General features: G+C 39.5%; 1 protein-coding gene and 1 pseudogene across 1 annotated transcript in view; both read left to right on the top strand.

Annotated features, from left to right (window-relative positions):
- Positions 1-212: 212 nt before the first annotated feature.
- Rubicon (run domain Beclin-1-interacting and cysteine-rich domain-containing protein rubicon) overlaps positions 213-13,075 on the top strand; it is a 33,179-nt gene continuing 20,316 nt past the window's right edge. The window contains exons 1-4 of the mRNA XM_080267490.1: positions 213-338; positions 1,594-1,671; positions 5,340-7,025; positions 12,122-12,338. Coding sequence (XP_080123616.1) covers positions 213-338; positions 1,594-1,671; positions 5,340-7,025; positions 12,122-12,338 — 2,107 coding nt within the window. The remainder of the gene's footprint in view (positions 339-1,593; positions 1,672-5,339; positions 7,026-12,121; positions 12,339-13,075) is intronic.
- Positions 12,861-12,979, top strand: LOC145393591 (5S ribosomal RNA; annotated as a pseudogene).

Here is a 13,075-nt window from a genome sequence, read left to right as displayed (position 1 = left end):
AAATAGTCGTGACTTTAAAGATCCTATTAGATATCTGATTCGTTTTTGGGAGTACTTGAAGCATCTTTTAATTATAACATGATACTACAATGTGATGGTAACTGACGGGAATAACAATCACTGTTGAAATTATTAATTCCGTATTCGTTTGTATTTATTTTTGTATCTTGTGCGAATTTACTTCTTATGGAAATGCATAATCCAATGAAAATATGCATAATTTTCGTTTAAGTTTAATTAAACTCGAAGGTAATGACGAAACTCCAAAAATAAAGGACAACAAACGTCAGCTGACTATTACCAAAGCTAGTGTACTGCGAGGATACGCCCAGTTTTCAGTAAGTTTTAACATTTTGCCAAGAAATTTTGCGCCCTAAACAACTGTTTGAAATAATGCTGGAGATTTCAAGCCTGAGCCGAACTTAATTTGAAGGATGGTAGATACTCGAAAAAAATAATTCAGTTATCTGGCTACGCCAGACGATTTTATTCAGTTATAGCAGATCCCTGCCTGAAAGATTATTGTAAACTTTCATTTTGACTGTGTGTATGGTCGCATTCATCAGTTTCTGAAGCGTTTCTATGCAAAACCAGTCAGTTCAAGGTACAATTGTCACATTTATTTCAGTGTATTTTGGTAAAGGTTGAACAATGAGGGACTTTCAGGTGTCGTCTGCTACCTAGCTGGTGAGCCCTATTTCAATCCAGACCTAGAAAAGTAACATAACTATTGTGACTATTCTATATGTCTGGATAAACTTACAAGAGTTAGCAACACTATAGACCATAAAAGTCACTAAAATAGTCGTTGATAAAAAATATCATGCTCATGAATGAATACTTTTGACTGGCTATTATGTATATGCGTACATTGAGCTTTCATCTGGCAATCCCTCACACACAGTCATTTCGTTGTGTTACCGATGAGTTCAGTGGAACTTGCTTTCATATCTACATTCGTATCGTCTTTTTGAGTAAGAATAATGCTTTCTTGAAGCTTGTCATTGACTCAGTTTTCTGAAATTTAATATTTGTCAAGTACTGCCACATGACATCTGTTTCCATACGCCATAGGCGACCGTCCCCATGGCGGGATAAAATATAGCTCACTTTTCGCTAGCTCTCGGTGAAGGCAGATGTGTACATGGTTCATTTGACTGGCGGAACCCCCGCCACGCCTCCCCCCTGAAGTCTGCCTCTAGGTAGCGGGGGCAAAGTTTTCTGGCCGCATGCCCTTGCTGGCGCCAAAGATGTGGAGTACGATTTTCTAGGTTTTGACGTGGATGACTTCCATCCACGGCTACGTACGCATGGGGACGATGTTGATGTTATTCAGCTTTTGTAGTACATATGAAATACATGGGTAGTGTTCTTTCTGCCATGACCCCAGGGGTTATTGTAATGACATTACGTAGAAAAAGGACTAAACTTTGCATCTTGGAATAATAACTTCACAAAGAAATTCTTGGTGTATTCAATGGCTTTCAGATTCACATGATACTGTAATGTTGCAGTCATAGAATATAACAGTTGTATTTAACCTGTGCTGCAAAAGTCTAATAAGCCAGTGAATAACTAAAATATCCTTTGTAGGTATATGGAGGCTTCCATCGAGTATTTGAGTCTGTGTGCAAGATATTCAGTCATGGGTGCCGGCACACGGATGTCTGGGTAAGGATATAAGGTATTCATTGTTGCAGGTGCGTTTCAGTTACTTTCATTAATGAATTTTGGTGTGGTATATGATATAGTACTGTGATCAGTATTCTTGACATTTATGAAAATCATAACATTCCAGCTGTGATAACATTCTCAAGCTCTGTTTGCCAAAAAATATATTTTGTTGTCTGCTTTGCTTCAGTTTATCGTCTTTTTTATCCTGCATCTTAAGATGCCAGGTGTATGAGAGTGTCCATGCTTACCGTACTACTTCTTGCTGTTCTTTGAGAAAACTAAAATAACCTGTCACCATTCTCATACCATCAAACTTTGTACATCTTCGCTGGGCACACTATGCCCTGGCTTACTGTCCACCACCAGCCTAGCTCATTCTACCCACACCTCTCCAACCAATCCACCCTATTTCTGACTCTCTGCATCAAATTATATAGAGAAACCATCACACCACCAGTGCTGTTTCTCGCACAATACCGAACTTTGTAGGGTGTCTTCATCACAGCATGCCCATCAGTCACCACTATTCCTGCCTGGCCTGCTCACTTTTATCAGTCCACCCCACTTTTTTTTTTTTTTTTCCTTCATTGAAGAAGTTGAGAGGCGGAAGAGAGAGTTATATGTGGAAAGAAAGAGAGAGGTGAAAAGATTAGTAAGAGAGAGTAAGAAGAGAGTGGATGAGGGATTTGGAAGGAATTTGAGTGTAAAGTGGAGGGACTGTAAGAAAATGTTCTGGAGAGAGGTGAAAAGAGTAAGACAGGGTGGAAGTGAAGTTAGCAGGGGAGTGAAAGATAAAAATGGTAGAGTACTAGTGGAGAAGGGAGAAGAAGTGAGCAGATGGAGAGAACATTTTAAGGAATTGTTGAACGTAGAGGAGGGAAGTGATGTGAGTATAAGTGGCTGGGAATGGCTGGGAGAAGGAGGGAGGTGAGAAGACAGGAAGAAATCAGTAGGATAGAAGTTGTGGAAGCAGTGAAGAAAGTTAAATTGGGGAAAGCCCCAGGAATTGTTGGAGTGTGTGGTGAAATGCTGAAGCATGGGGGAGAGATAGTAGTAGAATGGATGTGGAAGAAGTGCAAGTTGGCCTGGGAGGAAGGTAGAGTCCTGGAGGATTGGAAGTCAGGTATAATTATTCCCTTGTACAAAGGAAAAGGGGAAAAAGAAGTGTGTGGTAATCATAGGGGCATTTGTCTTAGTATAACAAGAAAAGTGTATGGTAGGATACTTATTGACGGAGTTGGGGAAATAACAGAGGAATTAGTTGGAGAAGAACAGGGAGGCTTTAGGAAGGGAAGAGGTTGCGTAGATCAGATATTCATTCTTAGATCTTTAGTGGAAAAGTTTCTAGAGAAGGGTAAGAAGTTGTATGCAGCTTTCATGGATTTCGAGAAAGCATATGACAGGGTGGATAGACAAGGTTTGTGGAAAGTGTTAAGAGTATATGGAGTAGATGGGAAGTTGTTGAATGCTGTGAAAAGTATGTATGATGGTGCTAAGGCTGCAGTGCGTGTGGATGGTGAACTTAGTGAATTTTTCTCTTTGAAGGTTGGGTTGAACCAGGGATGTGTCATGTCTCCATGGTTGTTCAATCTGTACATGGATGGGGTAATAAAAGAGGTACAAGGTAGGGTAGTGGATGTTGGAGTGGCCCTGGTGAGAGAGGGTAGTGTTTGGAAACACCTTGTACTGTTGTTTGCAGATGATACTGTGTTGTTGAGTGAAGACGAAGGGGAGCTGCAAGGCTTGGTGGATGAGTTTGGGAGAGTGTGTAAGAAACAGAATCTAAAGGTGAATGTCGGGAAGAGTAAAGTGATGGTCTTTGAGAGAGGTGAAGTCAGTGAATGTACAGCGAGGTTGGATGGTGAGGAATTGGAAAATGTGTGTACGTTTAAGTACTTGGGTAGTGTGATGAGTAAGGATGGAGGTTTAGAGGGTGTAGTGCTTGAAAGGGTACAGCAGGGAAGATAGGTTGCTGGTTCCTTGAAAGCAGTGATAAGAAACAGGGAAGTGAGCATGGAAGTGAAAAAGTTACTACATGCCTATTGTGATACGAACTCTAACGTATGGAAGTGAAGCTTGGATGTTGTTGGAAGGACACAAGTCAAGAGTGAGAGCAGTGGAAGTGAGTTGTTTAAGAGGAGCCTGTGGAGTCACATGGAGAGACAAGCTGACAAATGAGGATATAAAGGAGCGTTTTTGTGTGGATGTGGCTGTGGATGCGATAGGAAGAGAGGCATACACTGAGGTGGTTTGGCCATGTGGAGAGGATGGAGGGTGAAAGACTGACGAAGAGAGTGTGTGTGAGTGAGATGGAGGGGGGATGAGGGAGGGGGAGGCCGAGGATGAGCTAGAGGGATGTGGTGGAGATGTATATGAGAGAGGGGGGTTTGAGTTCGGAGCAAGGCAGTGAAATGGTGGGGGACAGGGTGACGTGGAGGTGAATTGTTTGTGGCCACCCCAAACGGGATTGAGGCGTCTGGCAATAGATACACACACACACACACACACACACACACACACACACACACACACACACACACACACACACACACAACTGCCCCAGGGAATGAAAGTACTTTATGTGCTTTTAGTACTGCAAAATGGCCACATACTTTAGTAAAGCAAATTTGGAAAAGAAAAGGGATAAAGGTAGAAAGCAGGATGATGATTTCTACCAAGAACTGGTTGAAATGGAGGCTCACAATAAACCGGTGGAGCGTGTACACAGACTGGAGATGGCGTTTCAGAATGAGATTAATGAAATTAAGAAGCAGATGCACTTACAAAAGGAAGAAATAGAAAAACTAGGAAGGGAGGTCAACAAGAACGACACAACCATAGATGAATTAACAGTGGAAGTGAGTACACTTAGGAGGAAAATGAGTGAAATGGCAAGTATAGTAGTCAACTACGAGAGTATTATGGAAGAGTTCAAAAATGATACAGAGACAATTAGGCAAGTAAGCAGTCAGAAAATGGGAAAAGCAGAGAGCTCAGCAAGACATTGGCAACTGTGATCTGGGAATCTGTCACGACGTGACAGTTTTTTTGTTTACCAGCCGGCCTAGAACACTGCCTGGATTAACTGGCTATTTTCAGAGCTGTTTTAGTGTTTTTTCTCATTATCTCGAGAACATGAATGACTCTAGTAATGAGCAAAAAGCTGCTGGTCCTTCTCATAACAGAGAAAGAGCTTACCATTATTCCCAAATTGCTAAAATGAAAGATTTCTTTTTATGGTTTTTAATTTCTGAAAATAGTATTACATACATCTGTTTTGCTTTTGTAAACATTTCCCATTGATATCTTTGGTTGGTTTGATTGTTAAAAATGCTTACTGAGAGTACGTTTTGTCTCTCAGTAAACACATTGGAGAAAAACGCAGCTAGTGTTTTACCTTTCAGAATGCTACTAATTTCTCTTCGACCAAGATTAGCATGACATGAAAGTACGAATTTCAAGCTAAAATTTAAAAAAAAACACTAAAAAATATTCACTAGTTCCAAAGTTATGGCAATCCGAAAGCTACGCAACTTTAACTGCATTTTTGTCCGTTTTCAACATGTGGCGTTCGGTACATTATGTTATTAGAGGCCTCATATTATATATATATCCTGTTAATTATAAAAGCTTCTGTGTATATGTACTGTATATTCATTTTTCAGATTATCGGTGCATACAAGCCTCCTCCTGGAACCGTTACATTAAACAGCACGCTAGAAGGTTTAGTTTTCTTGCATCCCAGGCCACTTGCCATTAGTGCTGCAAAGTCAAAGCTGCACTGTGAACAAAAAAAATCTAATTTTACGTTATCTTTGCCAACCAGCCCTGTTACTGAGAAAGAATGGCCACTGCTTAGAGATAAAGCTCATCAAGCATCAGTTTTTAAGGGAAGGACATTCAGAAAAAAGTGGATTCACTCAAAAATTCCTAACTCATGCACCATGGAGGTACCAGATTCACTTTCGTGGGATAAAAAGAATTTTGAGTTCAAGGCAGATCAGCAAAATGCAGCAGACAGTTCTCATGGTAGAAGCAAAGAGGCATACAAAGAAGATTCAGACTTCATGATGGATGAGGATTCTCAGGATGTCACAAAAATGCCACGGGAAAGCCCAGATGGCAGCTCAGATTGCTCAAATTATCGTGGAACTAGTTGTCTTGTTGGCCATATGTCATTGGCTGTAAAAGTTGAAGCATCTCTTGATGACCACTGCAAACCTTGCTCACCCATATCAAGACTTGTACAGGGCAAGAACATTATACAGAGTCACACAGGTGCCAGGCCAAAGGAGTGTCCCAGTATTCCAAGACCAGATAACCAAGATATTACTAGAAAAGAATCTTTTGATGCAAGTGACTCTGGGAGTGGAATAGGAGACAGCATATCCCCAAGCTTGCTGCAGGTTAGTTATGGTGGAGAATTCAGCAGTGAGGGCGATCACACAAATACCAAATTCCAGAGACTGAGAAGTCAAGGATCAAGGACGCCCCAGTTGCGTCACAGGGCCAGCAGTGGTCGATTGACCTCTATAGCTATGGACAGTGATCAAGACAGTGAAGATTCAGCAGATGGTTGTTACACACAGACCTCACGGAGGAGAAGGCGGCCACTCTCATCACAGCAGCATGGGGGGATGTCTGTCAAATCCTTGATAGACAGTCGTGGCGTTCTACAAGGATCCAGTGACTCAGCAATTACTATAGGAAAAAGTAATAAACAGAATGTGTCACAGGAAAGCAGACATTGTGATAATGATAATAAGCCACCTGATTGCTGTTTATCAAAATCAGATGTTAAAAATGAGACAGTAAATGCATTGATAGAATCATCACAGAGTGCCCAGCCTAGATTAATATCAGTTTCATCAAGCCAGGGCAGTGTTACACCTCTGCATGATAAATCAGAACCCATGGCAGCTGTATCTGTATGTGAGGTAGATGGTATTGCATTTAGTGCACCGGAGAGTAATATGAAAATAAATTTGGCATCTTCTGGAGGTTCAGTTATGAAGAAAAAAACTCACAGTCGATCACGTTCAGATGGATCCCAAGATATAATAAGCAAGGCTCGAATTTCACAGTCTAATACAGCACCTCAGCTGGACTCCAGTTTCAAGTCTCCTCAAGGAGATACGATGAGAGGGGAGCAGTCACGCAAGCGTTTCATGGAGGATGGTGGCCACAGCATAACACCTGCAGCAGACAATGGTTTCTTTCCTCGTCCTCAGCCAGGCCAGAGTCTGATTGGATTTTTATCTTCTAAAGAATTCCAGAAGCAGCATGCAGAACTGGACAAAGAGAATGCACACTTTAGTATATCTGAAGCCATGATTGCAGCTTTAACTCAGGTAAATTATCTGTTGTTCATTGTATTTTGAAATTAAATGTATATAAGAGTAAAGCAGTTGTTGAGAGAGAAGGTAACTCAGTGTGATGTGCAGATAGTTGGAGAGAGACATTTATTTATATGAAGGTTCAAGCACCTCAGTGAAATAACAGAAGAGAAAGATAAACGTGCAAAAGAAGTTGATAATAGGGTTACAGGGAAAGAATGTGGCTGGTGCTGTGAAGGCCTTGAGACAAAATGGAGGTCTGAGCATGGAGACTGTAAGAGAACTACGAAGGAATGTTAGTGCGCACATTAATGTATGGCAGTGAGATCTAGTATGGACCAAGAAAAAACTCCAAGAATAAGCGTAGTAGAATTAGGACTGTTGAGAATTGTGTTTGGAGTTCATACAGTTGATAGGATAAGAAATACAGTAATATGATTCACTAAAGGTGGTGGAGCAAAGAAGTTCTGGTCTGTTGATAAGGTAGAATAGAGTGTGCTTCAGTGATACAGTCATATGGAGGGAATGGGTGTAGAAGGTGGTGAAATGGGTATATGTGAGCAAGTTTGTAAGAGGAAGGAAGCCTGGTAAGTCATAGTGGATGGATATGTTAAATGAGTATGTGAGAAAGCAAGATATTATGGAAGTTTATGAGGCAAGTGAAATAACAGGGGATCAACTTGGTTGGATTTATTATATATGGAAGAGCACATACCAAAAGTTCATTTGATTTTTTTGTTATTGCTGCATTTTTTTTTTTTTTTTGACAGTTGTGTGTGAAGTATATTTGTAAAGTTAAATGTCATTTAAAAAAGTATGCAGATGATTCGACTTGTGATGTTAAATCAGGATTCAGGAGGTTTGAATGGCCTTTTTAACTTGTCATGCTGTTGATAGACCTCCCATGTTTGTATTTTTCTTTCCCTGTTTCTGGATCTTGCCTCACATCCTTAGGTTGGGAAAAGGTTGACGATGATATGTAAGCTTGTTATGAGAGATGCAATAATATGGTAAAGCTAATCCGTGTGTTCAGGAAATTTGTACTCTGCCAGAGTCTCAGATCAGGTGTAATTTATCAGAAACTATTGCCCTGAAATTGCTGCTGTGTTGATACTGTACATCTTTATTCAGTTTGTGCTTTTCATGCCTTAAGGAATTATCCCATACTTTACTTCAGTTATTGATGTCCTTGTTAATACTGTATTGCTCTACCATCATCTGAATGTAAATGTGGTGGACTGCAGGTTGAATTTTCCCTTGTACAATCCACCATCAAGATAGTGTGGGATAGGGAGGGAATTACTGTAAAGAATATTCGTATAACCTTCCATTTACTAGTGCAAAGGCTGTACTGTCTAATTAGCTAAATACAGTATTTCTCTCTGAGTCTACTGTAGACTAGGCTTCCCATTACCATATCACTGGCTGAAACGAAGATCACATCACAGTATAAAAACATTGGTTAGGCACTTAGCTCATCTTGGACTCCTCCTTACTTTCAGTTGAATACATCCTTGAGGTATAAGAAATGATGGAGCACAGTGTGCTTGTGCTTTATCATCATCCTGTAATACCCTAGATTCGAAGAATGAAGAGTAGCGGATAATGCAGGCAGTAAATGCTTTAAGCCAGCAGATGGAGGGTCATATTCTAAAACACACCAATTAACTGGCCTATCAAGGTTTTATACTTGATTATCAGGGTTGGAAAAAAGCGTGTCATGAATGATTTATGACAAGACAGTGATTTAAATCAATCATAAATGTCATAAATGTCATAAATATCATAAATATATAACATCCCAGATTTCCAAAAATATGTATCAAAGTGTGTACATTTGAAAAACTATAAAAATTTACCAGTATATAAAGCTCTGTTTCATGCTGTCCCACAATACCATAGCTACATTCAAAATGTCAGATAAGGACAAATAAAGTAACATGTCATGTATTTTAGTTTGCTTTTACTTGGCCAAGAATTCAATATGCTGTGACAGACATAAATGAAACAAAACCATACAATCATACATGCATAAGTTATAATGGCTGCTCCTTAAAAGAAAATTCATCTTCATCATCATCATCTAATCCTACATTGCCCCACGAGGAGCGTAGGAGCCCGGGGCTAGGAAAGTTGGTCCTGGCATTTAAGATGAGAGTGACCAGCCTCACTCATCCCTGAGTGGCATTATGTGAGCAACAAACCCCAACCACTCCTTGGAAATAAACCTTCACCGGCTCAATCCAATTGGAGCACCTTTATTACCCCCTAAACCACCAGGAGCCAAAATTAGGTTAAATGGTTACCACCCAGCATAGTAAATGGTTTCCTGGTGTACAGGAAACCATTTAGCTTGTCACTCAATGTAGAATTAAATAATATTTCTGATTTGATGGAACAGTGATAAAAAATTATATATTTTTTGTACAGTCTTAATAAATTATAAATTTTACAGTTCTCTATTCTCTCTGAAACTAAAATTTTATTATTATTCCTGAAGATTTTAAATAAAAAGAATAAACGTTTAGATTTAGGGTACTGTACTGTAACATATTTCTTAATTTTTATTAAAGAACATTTTTCCTTTTATGATCAACTGTAACTGGTTTGTTACGTTTATGTATTGTGTATACTGAATGGTTTTTAGTAAATACACATATTTTTAGCTTGATTATACAACTGATAACTTTTCATGGTCATCCTATTAGGCCTATTGTATAAGTAAAAAATATATAATATTTTAATGAATAAGAAATAAACATATGCTAGGCAATGCATTTATTTTGGGAGAAAATGAGTAAATAAAACTTTGTGAAATTATGCATGTAATATTTTTTATATTTATGACATTTAGGTCAAAAGTTGCTGATTTAAATCATGATTTAAATCACTGTTTTAAATCACTTGATTTAAATCATGCCAACCCTGTTGATTAGCCAAGAATTCCACCTGAAGGAGGAGGTTCATGGCCAGTGAAGTAAGGATCCCTATACAGAGAAAGTTTTTTGACAGTAGGCCAAAGGATAGAGCCTCATAGTTAAGGTATCTAAGATCGAAACAACTCCTGGATAAATGCAGGCTCATTACTGCAAACAACATTTGTCCAGAATATATAATTACTGTATAGTGGCAGGAATGAAGTTAATATATTGCCATAAGCAAACCTAAAAGAGCAAGACTTAGTCATCATTAACTAATCAGTGAGGTGAACTGAGAACTTAATTAAGAACAGTGGAGGTATGTAATGATAGTTACCAAAGTAAACCATAACCCTCTGAAAGTACAGTACTAAACAGGTCCTGTCTGTGTGTTCCCTGATGCTGAGGCGTGTGAGCATTGGCTTCATAATAAGACTAAGGCATTTATGTTTCTAATTGCAAATGACCCTCTTCCCACAACAGACTTCCCTTCCTCACATACTCTTACACTTTACCTCTTCATCTCATTGTTGATCTCCCTCTCCCTCCACTCACTTCACTCACTTAAACAACGCTATCCTAGTCAGTTACTCATTCTGTTTTGTTCCAGATGGCCGAACTACCTCAGACAGTTTCTTTTTTCTTTTCCCACAGTATCAATCTCTATACCACATTCTTCTTGAATCATTTGCTTTGTCTTTGTATCACTCCATGTCACTCCACAGGCACAGTACTTTTGAGGTAATGTGTTTTACAGCTCTCACTTAATTTATATCCCTAAAGTGCTGTCCACACTTCACCATGATACATCAGTGTTGGAACTAATATACTATATACTGCACTGCCATATAATACTCATGTACATCCCCAGTATCCCTGCTTGTCATAAGAGATGACTAAAGGGGGCCTTTTTGTCTCTAGTTTTTCTCTCCTTACTGGCCTCCTTTGTTCTTGTGTCTCACCTTTCCTTGATATTTCTGTATTTCTTCCGGCCTTTATTTCCCTGTACTCATACAGTGCCATATGTCCATGATATGGGTTGGTGCTGATTCTTCATTATTCCTTCCATCCTTGTCACTACCTTTAATGCCCTTGGCACCTTTCTTTCTTGTTGCATACTTTCCATCAGTTCACCCATACCAACATCCATGTTCACAACAGTGCCTAAATACTTGAATACTTGCACACATTTTCCATTTCACTATCATTCAGTCTTAACCTCCATAGAGTCTCTGTTCGACATTCGCCATTTAATTTAATCTTCCCCACTTATTATTGTATTACCATGCCTCTCAACTTTCTCACCACCCACCCTATTGCATCCCTCAGGATTTCATCATGAACATTTTCCAGGTCCACAGAAACACACTACACAAAATCTTATCATTTGCCAGCCACTTCTCCTTCAGTTGTGAATGGTAAATATTGCATCTGTCTAATGGTTCAAGAGCATAGTTAACAGGAAGGAAGGAGTAGTCCAAGGAGATTGGAGTGCCTGGCCGCTGTTTTTCAACATCGATGTGATCTTCATTTTTTGCTGAAGTGATTATGTAATAGGGAAGCCTAATCTAGACCTGAATAGGAGTATGTAGCTAATTAGACACTGAACCCTGGGAAATTAGCAAGCTTGGAATAGCAGCTGTTAACAAGTAGATTATTTGGACAAACAGGAACAGAAAGTTGACATAAACTTTATTATCAGATGTGATATTATGTACGAGGGATCATAGTAACAGATTTTACTGTACAGTATTTTTTGATGCACCCAAAGGCCGGCCAAATTCAGTGTTTTTCTTTAAGTGAGTAAATTACTTTCACTGAGTGACTGCACTTTGTTGAAGAATGGAGTCTGGCAGGTTGCAGTTGTAGTGTTTTATAAGAATCACTGATGGAGGAAGGGGGGGTATTAAGGGATGGGAAGATATTAGTGATGTGTCTGAAGTGTTCCCAAGGTGCATGTGTTATTCCTGTAAGGTATATCTGAAAGATGTGTCCAAAGACAAGGGACACTTTGTAGCACAGTATATGTTGGGATGGTGGATACAAGTGGATTGGCTGTGATCTAGAAAGGTGTTCTTTACTTGGTCTTTTTTGTTTATTGCATAGAAAAATTTGACAATACTGTATAGGGTGTTCTGTAGTGTTATCTTACTGTACAGTACCAGTACTTTTTTATTTTAAATTAATTTCCAGATGCAGTTTGATATATGGCATCAGAAATTCAGTTCAAGTCCTGGAACAGCGGAAGACAGTGATGAGGAGATTCGTAGTCTTCAAGCAAAAATTAGAGAGAAACGAAGACAGAAGCTATCAGGTTCCATCTTGTCTGCTGCCATGCCTGCAGAGACTGCACTACGATTACACCCTCATGCACAGCCATGGTTCCCACAGGCATCCACAAAGATTGAAAGTAAATATCTTTGTTAATGAAGCCATTTCAGTATTATACTGTATGTGTCATGAAAAACTTGACTCAAAATGAGAACACTATACCATACATTAACCTTTTCACCCATAAAACGTATTTTATGTTTAATTTTGGGTAATGGTAACTGATTCTGTTCAGCTCAGGGGAGACCACTTGGTTTAAAGGGTTTGAATTATTTGACTAATAAATATGTTAGTGTTGAGTGAGGTGAAGTAATACAGGTTTTTACGTGGGGTGAACTGAGACAGTCAACATTATAATGTTGAATGCTTCAACATTCTTTTTCTGTTATGCTCATAAGGTACCTAAGGGTATCCACTACAAATTTTGTTAATATAACTTTTCAGTGGAAAGATGTTAAATACATATATCCATCCATCCATCATCCAATCCTGTGTCACCCAATGAGGAGCATAGGAACCTGGGGCTAGGCAAGTTGGTCCTGACATTTAAGATGAGAGTGACCAGTCTCACTCATCCCTGAGTGGCATTATGTGAGCAGTAAACCCCAACCATACCACGTTGAGTACACCGCTTCCCGTCCGATCAGCTAAGTTAAGCAACGTTGGGTCTGGTTAGTACTTGGATGGGTGACCGCCTTGGAACACCAGATGCTGTTGGCATCCCTACGTGTCAAGTGGGGTTGGTGGAGGATTAGTGCCCCTCCCTGTAGAACAATTAACTCTAAGCCCTTGGCCACCCCGTCTGGGATACATGGC

The sequence above is a fragment of the Coenobita brevimanus genome, chromosome 24, assembly GCF_032717465.1.
Source record: "Coenobita brevimanus isolate Jiangsu-jjx chromosome 24, ASM3271746v2, whole genome shotgun sequence".
NCBI lineage: Eukaryota > Metazoa > Arthropoda > Malacostraca > Decapoda > Coenobitidae > Coenobita > Coenobita brevimanus.
This window is presented reverse-complemented; position numbering and strand designations above follow the sequence as displayed.